At 37.9% G+C, this 15,866-nt stretch overlaps 1 protein-coding gene across 6 annotated transcripts in view; it reads right to left on the reverse strand.

Annotated features, from left to right (window-relative positions):
* The window catches only part of rims1b (regulating synaptic membrane exocytosis 1b), a 231,152-nt gene that overhangs the window by 73,686 nt on the left and 141,600 nt on the right, over positions 1-15,866 (reverse strand). For 5 of the 6 annotated variants that reach the window (XM_030142654.1, XM_030142619.1, XM_030142636.1 and 2 more), the window contains 4 exons: positions 14,601-14,754; positions 8,949-9,065; positions 8,425-8,487; positions 7,828-7,905 (listed from right to left, as the gene is read on the reverse strand). In XM_030142654.1, the coding sequence (XP_029998514.1) occupies positions 7,828-7,905; positions 8,425-8,487; positions 8,949-9,065; positions 14,601-14,754 (412 nt within the window). The remainder of the gene's footprint in view (positions 1-7,827; positions 7,906-8,424; positions 8,488-8,948; positions 9,066-14,600; positions 14,755-15,866) is intronic. The other variant, XM_030142647.1, reaches the window with a different exon arrangement.

Consider the following 15,866-nt stretch of genomic DNA (forward strand, 5'->3'; position numbering starts at 1 on the left):
ACGCAACTGAAATAAATAAGCATAAACCAAAAACATAAGGGGATGGGAAGCAGGAAGCAGGCTTCTGTCAAATGAAAGCGTTTGTTTAGAAAGGCCATGCTGCTGACCAAAGGGGAAACAGCACTCAGAGGAATCTCTCAATCATCGCATGAGATCTTCTCCATCCTGTCTGTGACCTCAGAGCGAGGAATTCATTATGTAACAGCGCAGAGATGGCTCCTCTTGCCCTCCCTGTGGATTGACCCCACACACATATACATATATATGGGGAGATTACGTGTAATACTGATTATATAACCCAATCTAAGGATCTGAAGCCATCTGGGCTGCACATGGCGGGGGAAGTCAGATCTATAATATTTAACACGATACTTTACAATGGATTAACAGAACAGAGAGAAATAGAGGAAATGGCTTCTGTGGGAATTCAGACTGTCTGATGTTTTTACGGTAAATCTGACTGACAGTTGGATTCAGAGGTGTATGTCACTAGGCTCTAATGTACAGTAGTTTGGTGCAATTTATGATGATGCCAGGATCAACATGTGATTTGTATGTTCACTAAAGGCCAATACTTGACGTTTTCCACGTTGTAGCCCGCAGGTGTCAAACATGTGGCCCGGGGGCCAAATCCGGCCGCCAAAGGATCCAGTCTGGCCCTTGGGATGAATTTGCGAAATGCAAAAATTACACTAAAATATTAACAATCCTTTTAGTTCAGGTTCCACATTCAGACCAATTCAATCTCAAGTGGGTCAGATCAGTAAAATACTATTATAATAATCTATGAATACTCACAACTCCAAATTTCTTTCTTCGTAAATGTAAATATTTTCATGGATTTACACTAAAACAAAGCATAATTTCACAAAAAATGTGAATAACCTGAACAAATATGAACAACCTGAAATGTCTTCTGAGAAGTAAGTGCAATTTTAACAATATTCCGCCTGATATTAAATGTTTTTTGTGTATTTGTAGTCCTGCTGTGATATGGAAGTTATAATGAACATGTGAAAATGATCAACTGAAGCATAAAATTGTTAAAATTACACTTATTTATTCAGTTTGTTTATGTTATTCTCATTGTTTGAAAGGATAGTTTGTAGAAGTTAACATTTTCCAAGTTTAATTTTACTTATTCTAATACAGAGAGAAAATTTTGGAGTTGACATTATTTCTGTATTATTATGTTGTTATGATTTTACTGGTTCAGCCCACTGCAGATCAAATTTAGCTGAATGTGGATCCTGAACTAAAATGAGTTTGACACCCCTGTTGTAGCCCATTGTGTGCATAGTCTAATGTGCATATGTTTGCATGTAACATTTCATAATTGCATTACTTTGATTAATTAATTGAGATAAATTCCATTTTAAACTGTGACCTATTACATTTCAAAAACTCCCCAAAATTACTCAGAAGTTATTTCCATGGATGGTAAGTATTTCCCGCATGAGTGCTCTGGATGGTCCATGAGTAAACCCTTAAATAACAATTAACTTAACAAGGCTCTTGCAGCTGCTGAAGTTATGGGAAAGATGCTTCAAAGTAATTATAAACAGTCTACAAAAGATATAATATGCTTTTGGTAATAGTCGGAAAAATGCACAAACTCAACTCAGAAAAATTTTAAATATGACAGTAATAATTCGTCTTGTGTTTCATTGTAGACAATATGAATATATGATATTTTGTGTTTTGTCTGGTCAACTTTGCATCACTTGTAAATATACAACTGTTCCTCACATTCAAGTAGAAATGCATACAAGAAAAAAGGACACCTTATGTTAAGCCTCAGTCACAAAGCCTCTTATGAACGATGGGTTTGTATGAATCTCCTGGTTTGTACAAGATCAGGAGTTCGTAGAGGGAGGAAGGGAGCAGTAGTTTCTTACGGCCGTGTTACGAAGTTGGTATGGTATGGAGCCGATTTAGGGCCGTAAGTTTTGTATATGAAAACAGGAAATTTGAAACTGAAAATTTAAGTTTTGATCTTGAATTTTGAAAAATACAACAATGTATTCAAATTAAAAATAAGTGTATGAAAAGTTCTTTTTAGGTTAAATATAATTTTGATTCACTTCGGTAATTCTTTTGAATAAATTATTTATTTTCATTTTTCACTTTCACATATATTTTAATATTTGAGGTTTTATTTTTTTTTAGTTGCATGTTTTATCTTTTCAGATTCAGATCTTATTTTTTACATTTTCAAATCTTATTTTTTCACTTTTAGATCTTTTTTTTTTTTGCTTTCAAATCTTTTTTTCAGTTTCAGATCTCTTTTTTTCACTTGTTCAACTTTTGGCCCTGATGTGGCGTGGAGGGCGTGGCCTCAACTGAGAGGGGCGTGGAATCATGAGTGACAGCATGACAAAAAACTTAGGGACCTTCCCTGCTCATGTTGCCTTCAGGGAACGTAGGAACTAAAACAATTCAGACTCATCACTTTATGTACACTATATTCATGTCACTGGTAGTGAAAAAAACTCATGCCAGTGACAAACCTACATTTAAAAAGCTGTTTTAGACAGTACTGAGCACCATCTGCTGTTGTATTTTTCAAAATTCAAGATCAAAACTTAAATTTTCAGTTTCAAATTTTATATTTTCATATACAAAACTTATGGCCCTAAATCAGCTGCCATTCAAAACGCAAGAGCGACTTGAGGACTCCATGAGAAAATGACGTGATTTTGTGTCATACGAACACTGTACAGTTGTCACAGTCTTCATAAGAGTGTGTTGGGACCTTCCTACATCAGATGTACGGCCACTGAATTATTTTGTCGTAACTTAGATTTATGGCACCCGTATGGGCAACTCAAGTCGCTGGTAGAAAGATTTTATGCTGTTTCAGAATATTTAGATCGGTATATAAACAGTGGCCATGTACTAAAAGTCCTGTGTTGTGATTGTTGAATTTAAGATGGTAATAATGTCCACAAGACCGAAACTTCTACAGCTACAAGATGAAGAAAAACAAGATCAAGCGGTTGTGGCCGATGTTTCAGTTCGAAAGCAGCGAAAGAAGAGGGACATTCTAAAACACTTAACATAAAAAAATAGCTTAACGTCGTTTAATGCCCCAGAACAGTGATCAATCATCACTAAAGTTCGTGTGGACATCTGTAGTCACATCCACTTTCACCTCTGCAAAAAAACTTAACAGTTTAATCTTAGAGTACTGTTCATTCATTCATTCATTCTCTGAATCGCTTTATCCTCCAGACGGTCGCGGAAGCGCTGGAGCCTATCCCAGTATTAGAGATGTCCACACATAATTTGGTGATGACTGATGGCCTTTTTAGACATTAAACAACGTTAACCTATTTTTCATTAAGCGTATTAGAATGTCAATGTGCATTTTATGTTTGGGATCTTGCGCTGTCCGTGGTGCTGAATCACGCATTCCTGGGACGTATGCGGGAAAACTGTCCTGTTCTGTTGAAAATTAGGAGTCATAATAAGACGCCAAATGAAGAATTTGAAGTAGAAGGTATAAGAATAAAACAAAGATACACAAGAATAATAGAGGGAAGTGAACGTTAAAAACACCACCCGTCCGACACCGAGTACCGAACCCTAACTGATCCTCGTCCCCGTGGACTGTGCATTATCTTTCTCCAGTTGTTGTTTCTTCAGTTGTATTTTTTTTGTTAATAAAACACTTTTCCTTCAGCACCATGCGTTTGAGTCCAGTCATTCACGACATCTTCAAAATTTGTATTCGACTCCATCTAAGAACGCCATGAATGCCGCACTGTTGCCTATAGGAACACCTTACGTCCACCTTAAGAACGCCATGTGAATCTGTCTGTGCATCCGTTCATGTGAACACCGTAAGTGACCCCTAATAACTATGTAATGTGTTCTTGTGATCTACTTGTGGCCACCGCAGGAACATGTGGGTTCTAGAAAGGCCTCCTGATCCATGAACATCGTGCATTGTTCTTTGGTTGTTCCTAAGGTATTCATTAGGGCACCCTACGAAAGGGAGATTTCGTAGTGCGTTCATGGAATATCTTGCACAAGATCATCTACCTAGCTATGAACCAAGGTTATTATCGTTAACAAAAACTAACGAAATGATGAAAACTAGAATTGTAAAAACATTTTCGTTAACTGAAATAAATAAAAACTATAATTAAAAGAAAAAAAACGAAAACTAACTGAAACTGTATTGTGTGCTTACAAAACTAAAACGTATAAAAATTATGGATAAAACTTTCTTAATTGTCGGATTGATACGAAAGCGATTTATTTCGCTCAAGCAATTTTAGCTGCTGGCACCATATGATATTTAATGGTCCATCACTTCTCATCACTTGTCGTTAAGGCGTCTTCTGGTCCCCACTCTACCTGGACACATGGAGACTAAAGTTGGGAGAAAGCAGCAGAGTCCTGTCTGGGATTTATTTGAATTCAACGACGAAGAAGATAAAAGATATAAAAAAACTAAAATTAATACTAAAACTAAACTAAAACTAAGCATTTAGAAAAACCAAAAACTAATAAAAACTGCAAACCTGCTCTAAACTCTAAAAACTAACTGAATTAGAGAAAAAAAAACCCATCAAAACTAAATAAAACTAAACTATAATGAAAAATCCAAAACTATTATAACCTTGCTACGAACTTAGGAACGGTCCACGAACACTCCATTCTTATAAGCCCGCCTTGAGAAGGTTGTACGAAATGGTCCATAAATCATTCGCACAGTGTTCGTAGTTGTTTGTAACGGCATCTGTGACTGAGGCTTTCACTGTGTCCAGAAGCATCATGGAGGTACAGTCTACTCTCGTTATACCGCCAACTTCCGTTCACGGCCAAATTGGCGGTATAGCGAAAATGGCGTTACAACGGGTTGCGTCCATAATGTGCATGTCTTTACTATATGATGTCTATGCTGCCTCCGTTAACCCGTTCTAATTGCGTTTCTAAATAAATCTTGATTCTGTTATGTTGTAAGGCAGGGATCGGCAACCTTTAACACTCAAAGAGCCATTTCGACCCGGTTTCCACGGAAAAGACAACACTGGGAACCGCACCTCGGAGGTGCCACGGCGGCGCACCTCGGAGGTGCCGCGCTGCGACGCTGGCAGTATGACGGTCGGGAAATCAATGGTATAAGTGTTGTTTGTGCATGGAACTGGGCTGGCGGATGGCGATAAGCGGAAATGGCGGTATAACGGCGGGCGGTTTAACGAGAGTAGACTGTATCTGGGATGGACCAGCAGCCGGTTTAAATGTGGATTTTGCTCAGACCAGTCAGTATCCAGGTGTTTTTTGGAGGGAACGGATGTTATGTGACCAAAGTTAAAAAGAACCATCCTGCAGTAACAGCAGTAATGTACACTCAATAAGAAAATCTTAAGACCAGGGAAAAAATCACAAGAATTTGCATTTTGCAAAGGTGGAGCTTAAGCAGGTTGTACGTACAACTTCAAAATGCAAAAAGAATAAATTGGAGCAAGAGTCAAAAAGAAGAGAGTAGACAATTTACTGAAAATATATTCTAAGTCAAACAGGCTGTTCATCAGCTGATCAAAAGTTTTAGACCGTAGCCTGAAAAAGGTCAAATCTGCACAAAAATTCTATCTTTTTAATGTCATTTTGTTTCAGGTGTTCACACTGTCATGACCTCCTGATGATGAAGGTAAAAAGGCTTTCTGTTTTTGAATGTGGCAGGACTGTTGAGCTGCACAAGCAAAGCCTCTCATAATGCACCGTCACTGCAGAGTTCAGACACAGTAAGGGAGTCATGTTAAATTTCTTAAAAGATCCTGAGGGTTATGGGATAAATAAGTCGAGTGGTAGACCCAAAAAAGTTTCCTCTTCTCTGAGCCAGAGGATCTGACAGGCTGTCAGGGAAGACACAGGCCAATCCTTGACCCAGATTAAGGTCCTTACTGATACTGACTGCAGCTCAAGAACCACAACACAGCACCTGTGAGAGGAGGGCTTTAAGAACAAAAACCATCTTCAGAGGTCGTGTCTCCTCCCACCACACAAACCTGCCCATTTGGACTTTACAAAGGAGCATTGAAAGGCAGAAGACAGTTTTATACTCTGATGAGCAGAAATTTAACCTGGATGATCCTGATGATCACAACAAGGAGATCCCACGTGTTTTCTACACAGTGGAGGAGGCTCCGTCATGATCTGGGGGCTTTTCCTTCAGTGGAACAATAGTTTCAGGTCGTTAAGGGGTGTCAGTGTCTGGCTCTGTGGAGATGTTCCAGTGTTCATCCCTCTGGACTGAGGGTCCTCGTCTGTTGGTAATGACTGGGTTTTTTAGCTGTAATTCACCAAACCCGCCTGATGAAGGACTTCAACAGGAGAATAATGCTGCGTTCCAGGCCGTTTTTTGAGCCCGTAAGTAACAACTTCAAACCACGACTCACGACTTTGTAGCATTCCAGGAAAGTCACACCAAACTGCCTGAGTGCAAGAAAGTGTGGGAGCTAGATGTAAACAAACCAGCATGTTGGACCGTACGTTGTGTTCATTTACAATCATTTCTATCGCCAAAGATGCTTGCTCCTTGGTTATTTGAGGGAAACAGAAGAATAAAAACGGTGCATAAGGCAAGAGAAGCTGTTTACATTTATTCTTGTACTCACTGGACTGAAAACTAGCTAACGCTAGAGCAGCTGCTGATTATGCAGAACATTTGCAGATAAATAACGGTAGAGCAATACCGTGTTTTTAGAAACAATCTGCATAAACACCGCATCCACGGGGGCTGTCATTGCTACGTGACGTCAGAACTCGTAACTGGGAGAACATCGATCTAGTACGAGTTCATGGGTGGGTTAGGGTTCCATTCCAGTGCATTTTCACCAGTAGAAGGTTGGAAAAACACGAGTTACGGGTTGCCTGGAACACAGCATAACATTGTTCTTCTGAACCATCGTGCGTGTTCCCCTGATCTGATCCCACTTTGAATATTTGGGGATAGGTGGAAAGGGAAGTTAACAAAAATGAACATCAGTTCCAGCCAGTGGATGCCCCTTTGTGAATCCATCTTCACCACATGGAGCCACATTCCCATCAGCCTCCTGGAAACACTTGCATCAAGCATGAATGAATGAAGTTTTGAAATGATCAACAAAAATGAACAAGACTCCAACTGAGTCATTTTTTGACACTTTTTGTTTTTAGGCTATGGTCTTAACTTTGGATCAGTTGACGAACTTTGGATCAGTTGACGAACAGTCTGTTTGACTTAAAATGCAGTTTTCAATAAATTGCCTATTCTAGGCTATATTTTGCCTTTTGTTCCAGTTTCTTCTTTATGCATTTTGAAGCTTTACTTCCAGTCTGGTTATGATCCACCATTGCAAAATGTGAACTACTGTAATTTTTCCCCCAGTGTTAATATTTTGTTATATTTACAATTCAAATCAAACTGACCAGACAAAATGTAAAATACGTTGTGTTAATATTATCTACATTGAAATAGTACACGCTAATGTCACTGTTTGCATTTTCCATACTGTTCCATCTTTTTCTGACTTGAGATTGTACATAATTTCATAAATATAATAGTACAGCATGTAGGATCAAAAGATACAGAGGAAAAAAAGCAAAACGTTTTTTTTCCTGAACACTGCTAAAGCAGCACCACAACAAAGCAACTATCCACACACTGTGACCACAAAAAGCACAAGCAGCACAATGGTCTGGGAAACATATGGGCAGTTATTATGTCAGAAGAACACGACTGCCACAAAACGACCCAACACCTCCACAGATGTGTCTGGGACAGGATGGGAAAACAGGGGGGCGACATGCCTTTTTATTACACTGAATGCTTACCTGTAAATGTCTTTATGGATACCATTTACTAAGAGGGGCATTTTGGGGGGGAGTGTGTTGCTGTATCTACCTAAACCCCTGGTCATATGAGTGGAGATCATGCATGTAAAGCAAGAAAAAAGGGGGGAGGATAGGCGGGAAAATTAACAACTGTTGTGAGAGAACACATCAAATGCAAAATAAGAGAAAAGAAATTAATCAAAAGAGCTTTGCCTTCTTTGAGGTCAGCCACCGAGAGGTTCTCTAATCCCCTCACTGAGACATCAGTGGGTTGTGTGTTTTGTGAGACAGTTGTGGTGATACACAGCAACACCTAGGTCATTGGGTCAGACATGAATTTATGTGTGTGCTGCAACTACTTATGTTAATATGACACCTCTGGGTTCATGCACTATGCAAAAATAGCACACATACGCTCTATATATGTATACACAACATGTTCAAAATAATCAATGCAGTCGTTGCACTAAAAGGATCGATATTAAGTAGGTTAGAGTGGAGTTAAATTATAGTGAGGATGTAAATGGTGATAAAATGGTATTTAGTATTAAAATAAACTTGAATGGTGGTTGTGGTCTTTTTTTTTTTTTTTTTTACCTGTTTGTGTGCAGGCACTCAGCACTCCCGCCCCGGATAGACCTGTGCATCTCCAGGACCTCACTGTCAGTGTCATGAAGATGGGTGAACAAATGAAAAACAACCAGTGAAACACAAATAAAGAGGATGACAACTTAGCAACTTAGCCTCAGGTGAATTTATGAATGAGAGAAACCAGAAAATCATAATTTTGAAATTTTAACATTAAACAACAAACAATGATACGACAGACTTAGTATGCTGCAATGACTAGATACACACTGTTAGTAGTATTAGTAGTAGAGATTAAATTGTTATATTACAACATATTTTTACAAACCCACTGAGCAAAATATGGTTTAGTCTTGATTCATATACAAATATATCTGCCCACTAAACATTCAACTGTCAGTCTTTCCGAAAGTGAAATTTTCTTAATCTTATAAATTAATTAATTAATTTCGATTACATCATTCTGGTAAACACCCTCATTCCTTCAAACCCCAGACCCCTGAAGATCCCCAGAGATGCTGATATTAGGTTACCTGTCCTCAGAGTACTCATAGTCTGAGTCTCCAGAGCGCTGGTGCTCCAAATGGGAGTCATAATAGCGGGAGGGGGAGTGGGAGTGGTGGCGGTTCTGATGGATCTCATCCAGACTCCTGACAAATCAAGCATGACAAATTAGATGTGAAAACTGGAAAGAAAATCTCAGACAGGTCATATCATTGATAAGTGTGTCTCACTTTGAAACACTCGATATTTGTATGATTTTTTTTTTTTTTTTGACTCAAACACAATGAGTAGATGTACTGAAGACTACTTTTGGAACAAATATTTGAAGGTCTTGGTCTTATATCCAAATTAACTGTATTTTCATTTATTTATCTCAATTTTTATCATGAAAGTACCTGTGGAATGTCTCATTTATTTAGTATGATTTAGTATGTATGATCAGATGTAAATCCTGCTTCTACTGCATAGCTTGCATTCTTGGAGAAGCTCTGCAATACTAGCCACCTATGTGCAGTGTATACTGTGTTTCAGGCTGCTAGTTCCACTTGGTTGCCTGCTAGTTACCACATAATTAGGTAGGTCCATTACTTAACTTGGTTTGCATATAATAAATGATATAACTGATGCAGTTTCAGCTTTGTGACAAACTAAGGGGACAGGACACATTTGCCCCGTTTCCACTACTCGGAACTGGCTCGACTCAACTCGGGTACCAGGTCCTATTCCTGGAGACCGTTTCCATTACAGGATACTACCGACTTTACAGTACCTGGACGTCATAGCAATGCGGTGCGTTACTTCTGTGTCGTCTGCTCAGAGAGTTGCTGATAAACTCGCTTGTTTCGTGTTCTCTCGTCAAGCTCATGCTGAATTTTTACGTCTGAACCTCCTCGACAAACCATGGTGTAGTTTTACAGGCTGTCATCATGTGGATTAACCTACCGACATATTTACTGTCAACTTCTGCATCTGTTTTTTGTAAACGGCGGGTCACAGAGACGACTCTCTGACCAATCAGTGGTCTGCAGTGTTTACACGTCATGTTTTAGTATCTGGTCCCCAGTCCTGGAACCTCAGCGGAGGTGTTACCAACAAACTAGTACCAGGTACCAGGTTCCAGGTCCTTTTTCGTAATGGAAACGAAAAAAGGCAGAGTCAAGTCGAGTCGAGTCGAGTCAAGTTCAGTGAGTTGGGCCGATACCACGTAGTGGAAACACGGCAATTGAGACACATTGCCAAGAACCATTGTTGCTAACGATAAAAATATATTATTTCAGTGGCAAGATGAGAAAACTACTTTCATAATATCATACCAAATCAGTTATATTGTTGGGTTACTACTTTTAAAAATTGGTTGCTTTTATTGTGTATCTGATCTGATCTGATCTTAGTCTTGACTTGGTCTTGTGTTGGTTTTGGTCTTGGTCTTGGTTTAGGACTAGTGCTGGAACTATTTGACATTGTGCCATTGAAAAAATTATTCAGAATTAAATACTCTTAATCAGTTTTCACAAAACATGATGTGAATGTAGAGTTTACAAGCTAAAAGGAACTGCTAAAGATGTTTTTTTTTTAATGCGGCAAAGCATGTGGGTAACATGGACAAGGACATGAACCAATGCAACAAAACTTAACTTTGATCCAGGACACAGTTTGTCCTGTGAGCTGATTTAATTACTGTGTATAACTTGCAGTGTTAAACTACTTCAGAATAATAGCCTCTGTGGCCTTACATTTTGGCATCCTCCATTTATCAGTAGAGTTATTAGCGCTGTTACAGCACCAACAATAAAGCACAGATATATAGATATATATTAAGAAAGAACACATTAATATACTGCAGGAATTACATGATACATAGCGCACGATTAAAACTCTCATTGTGTATGCTGTAGACCACGTTGCTATTTCACAGTGTAAGGCTGGGAAAAGTAATTCACATTACACTAAATGAAAAGGCAGTGTTTCCAACCTAGCCACTTTCTTGGTATATTTAGTGATTTTTCAGACCCCTCTAGAGACTTTTTTTTTTTTTTTTAAATCAAACAAGCCTCTAAGTACAGTGGCCCAGAGGTGCAACAGCCCAAAAAATTATCCACTATAAGAAAAAAAAGAGATCAGCCCAAAAAATTATCCACTATAAGAAAAAAAAAGAGAACAGCCCAAAAAATTATCCACTATCAGAAAAAAAAGAGAACAGCCCAAAAAATTATCCACTATAAGAAAAAAAAAGAGAACAGCCCAAAAAATTATCCACTATAAGAAAAAAAAAGAGAACAGCCCAAAAAATTATCCACTATCAGAAAAAAAAGAGAACAGCCCAAAAAATTATCCACTATAAGAAAAAAAAAGAGAACAGCCCAAAAAATTATTCACTTTAAGAAAAAAAACAAAAAAACATCATCCACCTTCTCAATAAAGGGGGCGCTGTTTACCCAAAAGTTCTCTTGCTTTAAAAATAAGGCCACCACAAAAAATAAAAGCATAAACTGAAAATTTTTAAGGCCTTCAGCTAATGTGGCTAATGCTAAGGAAGTAACCCACTGCAAGTGGAGGTCAGTGCGCTAAAAATAAAGTTATTCTAAAAATATTTCCATTAATATAGTTTGTATAGTTAGTAATTTTTTGGGCTGTTCTCTTTTTTTCTTATAGTGGATAATTTTTTTGGGCTGTTCTCTGTTTTTTCTTACAGTGGATAATTTTTTGGGCTGATCTCTGTTTTTTTCTTATAGTGGATAATTTTTTTGGGCTGTTCCTTTTTTTTCTTATAGTGGATAATTTTTTGGGCCGTTCTCTTTTTTTCTTATAGCGGATAATTCTTTTGAGCTGTTCTCTCTTTTTTTTTCTTATAGTGGATAATTTTTTTGGGCTGTTCTCTTTTTTTTCTTATAGTGGATAATTTCTTGGGCTGTTGCACCTCTGGGCCTCTGCACTCTAGAGACAAATCTATCATTGTTTTCTGTTGTTATTGGAGACTTCTGGAGAGTCTGACGTGAAAGCACATGTTGTTCTTTGCCGAAAACAGTGTTTCTCAACCTTTTTTGAACAAAGGCCCACTACTGGCATCATGAGCCTCCTACTGCCCACCCCCATCCCTGAAAAAATTTGGGACCTTGATGGGGGGGGGGGGGGGGGGGGGGTATGTGCCTCTGTTATACGTCAGAGCTTACATGGGGTCTTTACGTGGGAGTACCAACCCCATTGAGAAACACAGTAATAATCTAAACATTTGCATTTCGACATGGGGGGGAATCTGCTGTATCGCCTTTGTACTAATAGCCAGTGAGTCCGTGATTTTTTTTTTTTTTCCTTCCTGTCCTGTGCTAGCACTGGGGAGCCCAGAGGGTGTGGGTGTGGTTGAGAATCACTGGTCTAAAACAAATCACTGTACTGAATATAAATCACTCCCATTTACATTAACAGTTTTCTCCATTGTCTCTTTTTGGTCCATTTAGATTGCTAATGTAGACTGAAAATTTCATGTTTTACTGTGACTTTTCAGCTCCTAAGTGGACTGTAAGGTTAAAAACCAAACCAAACTGGAGAAAATGAGCTAAAAACTAAAAACAAATAAATAAATACATAAATAACCTACTTAACTCCTCCAGACTGTCTCTTTTTTACAGTCTAAAACTTTACAACTCATTGACCTTGAGGAGTTCAAAACTATTCAAATAATGTATAAAGCAAAGAATAACTTACTGCCGGGCAATATTCAAGAAATGTTTTGTGAAAGAGAGGGAGTCTATGATTTACAGGGAAAATTTAATTTGAAGATTCATAAAGTACACACTACGTTAAAAAGTTTCTGTATGACCATCTGTGGAGTAAAACTGTGGAACAAATTGTGTGTGGAGATAAAACAAATATCAAATATAATTCAGTTTAAAAAAAGATATAAAGAATTGATTCTTCAGAGGTACAGTGTTTAATAATGACAATGAGGCCTGTTTGTTTATGGATGATGTTGTACTGATAAATCTGCTGTAATTATTGAAGAAAATGGTTGAATTGTTGAGTCTGTTTGTATGACTGTACTGCCATGAACATTTTGTTGTGTATAATTCAGTTACTACATTACGTATTTGTAGGGATGTCTGATAATATCGGCCCACCGATATTATCGGACCGATATTGGCTTAAAAATGTAATATCGGTGAATATCATTATCGGTTTTTTTGCCTATCATTAAAACCGATAAAATAATGCCTTGATTTCGCCAGCATTTACCGACGTGTAACTGAAGCATTGTTTGTAGCTGAAAGAAATGTGCAGTAGAGTTGTCACACTGTAATAGACTCATGGAGGGAGGGAGAGAAAATAAATAAACATGGCATTTTTTCCACAACTTAAGTTAAAGTATGTATTCTTTGCACAGACAGTGTTTACATTTTGAAAGCCTTGTTGCATTTGAGAATGCATCCAATGGGGCATCACAATAAAATTAGGCATGATGTCTTAATTCCATGACAGGAGATATGTGATGTTACCTAAAATTAGTTTAATATCCCACATATATTGGCAGCAGTATCGGTAGATATCGGAATCGGAAATTAAGCGTTGGACAATATCGGCATATCGGTTTTTGGTAAAAAAGCCAATATCGGACATCCCTATGTATTTGTTGTGGTTCAATCCTAAAATTAGGAAAATAGCATTGTTTGATTCTTGTATTAAGTTAGTGATAAAGGTGTAAAAGCACTGAGGGGTGGGGTTAAATAAGTTTATACTTCTTCGTACTCCTTTTCGACCATGTAATATTCAGACTTGTATGTGCTTGAAGATGGACTCTGTCCATTTAAATGTTATTTTGTTTTTGTCTTAATTTGATTTGTTTTGTTTTATTTTGTTTCTTTGCATGTTCGAAATAAATAAATAAATAAATCAAATCAAATTGTTTGGGTCACTTTAGCCCAGCCTGGATAAAGGAGGATAGTTGGAATTGGGACATTAAAAAAAAAACGAAAAAAAAAACAAAAGAACTGACAGAGTATAGTTCATTTAGTTCATAGTTCATCTTTTAAATCACTTCTTAAAACACACTTTTATTGACTTACTTTTATGTGATGTTTGTCCCTTTTAATTTTAATTTAAAATTTTTAATTTTTAAAATTTGAATCTTATCCTGTTTGATTGTTGGTTTATATTCTCATACATGATGTTGTTTTATCTCACGCCTTTATTTTTGCATTGATTTGACAGCATCATGTTACGTTATCCCCGCCCTCTTTATTCCGATCCATTTAATTTATTCGAAGTGTCATGTTTCTGCATTGTTGTACACATCTCTCCTATTGTGTTGCTTCTGTTTTAGTGTTTTTACTTACATCTGGTATCCTGCTGTTGTGCCCTTTACTTGTTTGTCAAAAGCACTTTGTAAACTTTGTTTTTAAAAGGTGCTATATAAATAAAGCTATAATTATTATTTACAGTTCTAAAACTATTTAGGGTGTTTTCATACTCACTTTTTGTCTCTTCCACATTATTCTTCTCTCCTATGTTGTTCATTCCAATTACATGCACTTTTCCAATTACACAAATTGGGTGATGATGTCATTTAGCAACTTCTAGCTAACTTTTAAGACAGACAATACATACTTCCGTACTAAGGAGTTGGCAACACTGACCACAGCTACCACATGAATTTCCTTCAGCGTGCATATGTGGCAGTCGATGCTGACCTTTGCATGGGGACGTACGCTGGTCGTGACCGCGCCCTGCAGGAGTCCTCCCTATGAGGCGACACTGACCGCGAGCGATGCTGTACGGGCCGCTGCTGCTCGGGCACCGCTAACGTGCTGCCCCGCTCTCTCTCCCTCGAGTTACGTTCTGCACCTTCTCATACACAAAGATCCCATACAGACACACACAACAGAGCCAAAAAAGCAAAAAATCCCATACACGCACACGGATTTATATGGATACAGCACACACAAGCATGAATACACAAAGAAACACACACACATACAGGCATTAGTTGTGTGTTCTCATAGGTGTGCACATTATAAGCATTGTGCTGCTAACTACTACTACTACAGATGCTGTGGTCCATATTTGCACAGTGGCCATTTTCCTCTGATATCATTCAATACTATTAGACTAATGTATTCAAGTCGTATAAACAGACAATTTGACAAAATGTAAACACATCAGCTGATCAGCAGATGATGATGATGATGATTAAGATACTGGGCACTTTTTCAGAGTAAAATAACATACTGTTAACCAGTTAACTCAGTGGTTCCCAACCTTTTTTGGCTCGCGACCCCATTTTAACATCACAAATTTCTGGCAACCCCAGATATTCAAAACGGAGCCTTTTTTTTTTTTGCTAAAACTAATTTGTTCTTGATCAAGTAATAGTTTGCTATACTATGTTGTAAATAAACATAAATTTTTGATAACATTTAGTCTATATAATGTATATTATTATGGACGGAGGCAGAAAAGCCAGGTGTAGATTACCGCACAAAGGGAGGATTTTATTTTCCTTGGTCAGGATATGTACAGTCAGTCCAGCTGTGATTTACAAGGAGGACAATTAATACTGATCAAACAAGAACTCAAACTATGAATTATGAAAGAGCTGCAGCATCTGAAACTGACCACAGTGAACATTTGACAGATAAACAGAACCACAGTGCTCCAGTTTCAGAGTTTGTTATTTCTTTTTACCTTTGCCAGGAGAAATTGTGATCACTTTGCTTTGTGTGTTTGCGTGTGTGTTTGTTTGTTTGCGTGTTTATTTGTTTGTTAGCAAGATAACTCAAAAAGTTATGGACGCATTTTCACGAAAATTTCAGGAAATGTTGATACTGGCTCAAGGAAGTGTTACGACCCATAGGTGGGTCTGTATGTCAATCTGTGGGTGTGTCTTTTTTTCTATGCATGAGTGGCTAACTTGAAGCAGGTGCAGAGCCAGAGAACACGCACGGATTGGACCAGCC

The sequence above is a fragment of the Sphaeramia orbicularis genome, chromosome 1, assembly GCF_902148855.1.
Source record: "Sphaeramia orbicularis chromosome 1, fSphaOr1.1, whole genome shotgun sequence".
NCBI classification, from domain to species: Eukaryota; Metazoa; Chordata; class Actinopteri; order Kurtiformes; family Apogonidae; genus Sphaeramia; species Sphaeramia orbicularis.